This window comes from Benincasa hispida, chromosome 1, assembly GCF_027475165.1.
Source record: "Benincasa hispida cultivar pf3 chromosome 1, pf3_genome.v1.1, whole genome shotgun sequence".
NCBI classification, from domain to species: domain Eukaryota; kingdom Viridiplantae; phylum Streptophyta; class Magnoliopsida; order Cucurbitales; family Cucurbitaceae; genus Benincasa; species Benincasa hispida.
The window spans coordinates 76,521,070-76,527,457 of record NC_143478.1 but is presented as its reverse complement, the minus strand read 5'-3'; the positions used below and the strand labels follow the sequence as shown (position 1 = coordinate 76,527,457).

The window sequence follows — 6,388 nt, the reverse complement described above, 5'->3', positions numbered from 1 at the left end:
CTAAATATAAGATTTATAAAAAATAAAAATAAAATTAATTTTAAAAAACAATAATTCTTTTTTCTATTTTACTGAGCATAAAAAAATATTTTAGTAAAACCAAATAAAATAGAATCAGCTCCACTGAAATTAGAGATTTGAATCCTCAAATTTTAAATTGTATTAAAAAAATCCAACTTTTAAAAGTCTTAAAATAAACTTGTATATAATATCAAATTCTACAATATCTAATTATATAATAGGTTAAAATATCATTTTAGTCTCAGTTTCATTTCATTTTAATCCATACTTTCTATTAATCATGAAATTAGTCATTGTTTTTAGTTTTAAGTTGATTTTTCCAAAAGAAAAAAAATAAAAAAGAACCGACTCCACTGGGGATCGAACCCAGAATCTCTGGTTCCGTAGACCAGCGCCTTATCCATTGGGCCATGGAGTCGTAGCCATGACAATTGCTTAAGACAAATTAGTCTTATTTTGTTAATTATCCGGCCTACACATTTTTTCAGCTGACAAACTTTCAGGATCTGTAGAATACAAAGCCAGAAATAGAAATTTCTCATTATTGGAACAACATAACAGAATTTGAAGTTACATCCACATCTCCCAGCCCTTTCTTCATTTCGTAAATCAGAAACGTAGCTACTTGCTCATATTACTTGGAATACGCATCAAAGCATTGAATGCAGCTTATCATAGTGTGTCCTCACATGGCTTCTAGTAATGTCCTTTATACATGGACAACCAGAAAGTGCCATACTAATCTCTAACTCATTCTTCAGCATTTCCAGTACTGTTCTTACTCCCTCTTCTCCCTTTGCAGCTAGCCCATATATAACTGGTCTCCCAACCTGAAATAACACAGTTCAAGTGCAATCAATCAAATAATCAAATACTTAATATAATTACGTGACTACCGTACTTGTTAAATCACCACTCAACCTAAAAGCTTAGGTTTATGGGTTATGGTAAATTTAATTATATTTATAGGCTACAAATTTTTTGTAGAAGGTTGTACAAGTGGCAATCAATGTTAGTTGTGGAAGAAATGATATTATAAGAGTTTGAACATAGAACCTCTTACTTTACCATGATAAGTTTATGGGTTAAGGTAAGTTTAATGATAGTCTATTGTTATGTGCAAACAACGTCCTACATTGGTTAGAGATAGAAGTGATCATGGTTTTTATAAGTTAGGGCAATTATCTTCATTGGTTTAATGTCCTTTTGGTGATTCCAAAAGCAAAGTGTGAAAAGTGGACATTATCATATCATTGTAGAGATGGATGGAGGTTTCGTTGTCTGTATCATCTTTATCTTAGTTACATGAACAAGTTAAACATTAAAACAAAACTTTACTTTCTGAAGAAGTATAAAGTGAAAGTAAGAAACATGGATTCTACCATTACATAGCCTAAGAGGCCCATTGAAAGTTGGAGGAATAGAGCTTACAAGGACTGCCTGAGCTCCGAGGGCTAATGCCTTAAATACATCTGTTCCTCGCCGCACACCTCCATCTAACAGCACAGGAACTTTACCCTTGACAGCATGAACAACCTGCAATTTGATTTCTTGTTGAAAAACCATTCTTCCGAAACTCATTCTTATCACTTAAAAGACAAGTTAAACGATTATAGTAATTGGAAAATCAAGCATGTAAAATTTGGAAGAAAATGCACATAAAGGAGAGGAGATATATTGCTCTCATATATCACTTACTATGGAAAATGCATCATACAAGACACCCTTGTGAACATTCATCAATTTTGAAAGAATGTGCAAATAAAGGAGAGGAGATAGCAACCAGAATTGTAAAAGTTGTGAAAGAACAATTGGATGCAGGTTGTTTGTTTAACATCTATTGAGCAGATTCAGGTACTTGGTTCAGCCTTGAGAGAACAGAGGTACTATGCAATTATTTTATGCTGAAATCAAGGTACCAATTTGTATGATATCTTTAGCTAATAATAAAATTAGTAACACAAGAAATTTACCTCTTCAACGACAGAAATGGTGGGAGGAGAAAAATCTAGTTGCCGGGCTCCATGATTGGAGACAATAATTCCATCAACACCTACTTCCACAGCCTTAATTGCTGCATTTGTTAACGAATTAAAAAGGGATATTCATGGACAATGACACGACTCACTAACCAGATACAGATTTATCAAGACAAAAAAAGAAAAAGGGTACAGATAAGATAGATAATCATGCATTTTCCTTCGGTCGTAATCGAAACTTAATTGCGAGATTAAATGGTCTTACTCGCAGCATTTGAATTTAACGTTAAGATATGTTATTGCAAAACATTTAATCTGTTAGGGAAAAGAGAGTGCATTTCTTGATTCTTATGTCTTTAAGACATAATTCTTCTAATCTTACCATCTTCATGAGTGAGAATTCCCTTTACCAGAACTGGTAAACTAGTAATTGATTTCAGCCATGCTATATCCTGTGGATGGTACAATATCATAACTGAGCCAGTAAAATCATGGACATAAAAATCATCAAAAACAACACTTTTTAGTAGTAAAAAATTCATATAGAGATGATATTACTAGAGCTTTTTGTATGTTGTATAATCTATTTTCGTAGTCTGGAGAAGTTTGTATAACATAGAAATAGTCAAGTTATTGAGTTACTTGAGGGATAGCCACCAAAATCTAATAAAATTTTCATAAGCAGACATATTATCCATGGACATCATAACAGTTTATTGGACTTACTTTCCAACAAAGGGATGAGTCAAAGGCCTCGTTAACAAAAGACTCTAATAACGAACCTTTATCCTGCATGAGATCACGAGTTAAGTTTATTATAAGAACATGAGTTAAGTTCATTATAAAATAAACCCAAGAGTAGCACAAGTTTGAAAAATAAACAAATTAAACTCGAAGTCGGATTCAGATGTATGAATAACCAAAATTATTAGTCTAGACAACCATATAATCATGCAACTATACCTAAACTTTATAGCAGGGGCATACAACCAAATTGTACATCATGACATGGATATTAGTGAGGTTGAAAATTTGTTTGATTAAAACTGGTACTTTCATGATTCTAAATAGGGAATTTAAATATTACTCACAGAGTCAACTTCAATTTTAACAGACAACAAGCCTTCAAGGTTCTTCAGTGGAGGCGTAATCATCCTGCAAATTCATCCGAGTACCATATTAGATGAGACAAAATCAAGGTACAGTTTACAAGTTTGATGTGAGATGAAGGAAGAAAAGATCCTATCTCAGGACTTAACAGTTACGATACAGGAATATGGATTTTCCCCATACCATGATGAACTTTATACCCAGCAAAAGGAACACACCACAATAGATAGGAAAGAAACTAATTACATGTTTGAGAGCGATTTTGACATAGTTAAATCACTCGTGCTCAAAGTAACTCTCAAACATGTGTTTAGCTGTTCAAAATCAATTTTGGAAGCATAAAACTAAACATACAATGAAAATATGAAAATTACTTAAAAACAAATTATTTCCACTAAAATTACTATTCCTAAAATCACTTCCAAACACGCCCTAAGATGTGAAGCATTGCTACTTGTTCTTTATGTCAGCCTCCCTTCTACCAAGTCGAGGAGTATCAGCAGTCAGGACAATGGCCTTGTATCCAAATCTCTCAGCTCTCTGTACTAGCAGAGTTGAGATCTCGCGCCTTTTGAAAACCTTATTATAGAACAAAAAAACTCCATTAACTTGCAAACAATTGGATTCCTGCTACAGGAAAAGATTGAAAAAGTCAAATTTAAAGAGCTAAAGTAGAGCCATTTACATATAATTGAAAGAAACGGATAGCATTGCAGCTAGTGGCAACTTCCTCCATTGAGTAGGAGGAGGCATAGGATAGAACCTACAATCAAAACCATCTAAATTCAAACACAAAATTGAATGAGAAAAAAAACTTCTAGTTCAGTTTGTAGTCATATTGGTACCATTATAGTTTTTGCAGCAGCTGCTGCCCTGGCTGTGGCTAGCTCTCCTGAAAGAACACAAATATCAACAAGAAAAAGTGGAATGAAAGCCATATCTCAATTAAGCAATCCACCAAACTTTAACCTTCGTAGTATGCCAACTTATGTGCACCGGTTGGAGCAACCATGATAGGTGCAGAGATACGATAGCCCAAGATCGTCGTGGACATATCGATTTTACTCACATCGACAAGAATTCGAGGTTGAATCCTGAAAACAATTGAAAATTATGAACAACGTATAGTATCACTTTTCACAGTAATCGCAAACTAGCTTTAAAGAAACTTACATGATTCTATAGAAAGCTTGCATGTTCTGTCTAAGTGTGTGCTGGTCCTCAGCTCCTCCTGCATAGTAATCGTAATACATTTTTGGAAGTGCTTGCCTAGCCAATTCTTTGAAGTCATCCACATTCACTGGTTCAGTTGACATTTTAATACTGATAAAATAGAGACAAGAAGAGAACAATACTGTTTTAGAGATTTTGGTAACCATGAAGATCCATTCAAACAAATATCAGCCCAAATGAAGATCTGTACAATACCTAGCAGTGAAATGAAAACTCAAAAATCATAGTTACAAGATCTTGCCCAAATCAGTTCAACCATTGAATTATAACTCTTTCTTACTTATTTTGGCCAAAAACCCTAGAGCAAATACCTTGCATAATACTTCCATATTCTCTAAATCCATATAAGATCCACTTCTTGATGAAGGGAAGATGAAATTGCCCAGATTCATCACTGGAACTTTTAAAACAGAGGAATTGGTTAGCAAAATTAATGACACCAAACATCCTAATGTATAATTCTCTTAGAAGGTGACTCTCTTGACATTATAAAAAAAAAAAAAAAAAAAAAGACCCACTAAACTTGGGGTTGATATTTGATAAAGTCAAGTAAGCTTCATGAGAACAAACTTGAGAAAGAAGTAGATCAGCGAAAAGAAAAACTTACAGAAATAGCAACGACAAGCCGATTGAAGTGATGAACTAGAACAACACTAACAGTGAATCAACTTTGTTTATAAGGAACAGAAAAACATGTTCAACTGGGCGTTTACCGGGAGACATAATGTAAGATGATACATATCTATTTAATATCAATCATTGGACCTTGGTGTTATCTATTTATTTATTGTGTTGATTAATATTTCATTTTGGGTCCGTTGTACACGTAGCAAAATCAATCAAAGTAGCATAGCTATAAGGTTTAGGACATTTTCATTTACCTTAACTGAATCAACAAATGTATGGTTTTAAAAACTCAAAAGAAAATCAACTGGATACTTTAAAGAATTGGCCCGAGCTTTTGTAACTTGGTTCTTGGGAGGGAGAACCCAAAACACTGGTTGTGTCCTTGTTCGTTCACTTTATTCTACTTTGTAAGTTCTTCATTGTGTCCTTGTTCGTTGTTCACTTTATTCCGTTGTGTAAGTTCTTAATCCGTTGATTGCAACACTTTGAAGATGATCACGGCTTAGGGGAGCCTAAGCCATAGCTGTCAGAGAAAGGATTCTCAATCTTAGGGGGAGCCTAAGACTTAGCTTCAGAGAAGAAGTTCTCTATCTTAGAAGGACCTAAGATTTATCAGTGAAGGGAGTTCGTTGATCCAAGAGTAAGATAATCAAGTTGAGAGGAGTCTCACACACTGTCAAGTGCCGAAGTGTTAGATGCTAATATTAACATACTTAGGGGGAGCCTAAATTCAATTAAGAGGGAGTCTCATATCTAGGGGGAGCCTAGGTGACGTGTGAGTTAAGCTTTATGTGAGCCACTGTAGTGGTTGGTGTATTACAGATAAGTACTACGTCGTAAATTGTTTAACTCTTTAATATTAGTGGATTATCTTTCTTGGGGACACTGCCCCCTAGATATAGGTGGTTTATTATCGAACTGGGTTACCAACTCTTGTATTCATTTACTTGTTTTACTGTTTTGTTGTTACAGTGCTTGTCAGTATTTTCTGTTTAACATCCGTATATCCAATGGCGAGTCACCCTAGTGCTTTTTCAATTGGTATCAGAGCGGGTCACCTTTATCTCAAGTGTTTCGATCATGGATGGGATAAAAAAAGGTGGATCTACCACTTGTCCTCTGGATCTAGATAGAACTAATTATTTGTATTGGAAAGCTTGAATGGTTGCCTTCCTGAAATCGATTAATAGGAAAACATGGAAAGCTATGGTTGTTGGGTGGACTCATCCTACCATCAAAACTGATGATGGGAAAGAAATCTTGAAGCTAGAGTCATAGTGGTCTAGAGAAGAAGATGAAGCTTCAGTGGGGAATTCTCATGCCCTGAACGCCATATTTAATGGTGTAGATCACAACATATTTAGACTAATTAACACGTGTGTCTCTACTAAGGAGGCATGGGATCGTGACGCATGAGG

At 34.7% G+C, this 6,388-nt stretch overlaps 1 protein-coding gene and 1 non-coding gene across 6 annotated transcripts; both read right to left on the bottom strand.

Moving 5' to 3' along the window:
* Window positions 1-366: 366 nt before the first annotated feature.
* On the bottom strand, window positions 367-439 carry TRNAR-ACG (transfer RNA arginine (anticodon ACG)). Its single transcript has one exon. It is a non-coding gene; the product is annotated as a tRNA-Arg (tRNA).
* On the bottom strand, window positions 440-5,227 carry LOC120083199 (peroxisomal (S)-2-hydroxyacid oxidase GLO3-like). Of its 5 annotated transcripts, none has more exons than XM_039038850.2 (13): window positions 4,951-5,227; window positions 4,655-4,743; window positions 4,284-4,433; window positions 4,080-4,204; window positions 3,956-4,002; window positions 3,796-3,873; window positions 3,565-3,689; window positions 3,092-3,155; window positions 2,727-2,789; window positions 2,383-2,452; window positions 1,995-2,095; window positions 1,453-1,557; window positions 440-851 (listed from the first exon to the last, which is right to left on the bottom strand). In XM_039038850.2, the coding sequence occupies exons 3-13, from the start codon at window positions 4,424-4,426 to the stop codon at window positions 672-674; spliced, it is 1,101 nt and encodes a 366-aa protein (XP_038894778.1). In that variant the 5' UTR covers window positions 4,427-4,433; window positions 4,655-4,743; window positions 4,951-5,227; the 3' UTR covers window positions 440-671. The 5 variants fall into 5 exon arrangements, with proteins under 5 accessions (XP_038894778.1, XP_038894810.1, XP_038894784.1 ...); XM_039038882.2 differs by having other exon boundaries at window positions 1,404-1,557; window positions 4,951-5,101; XM_039038856.2 differs by having other exon boundaries at window positions 4,655-4,737; window positions 4,951-5,094.
* Window positions 5,228-6,388: the final 1,161 nt, after the last annotated feature.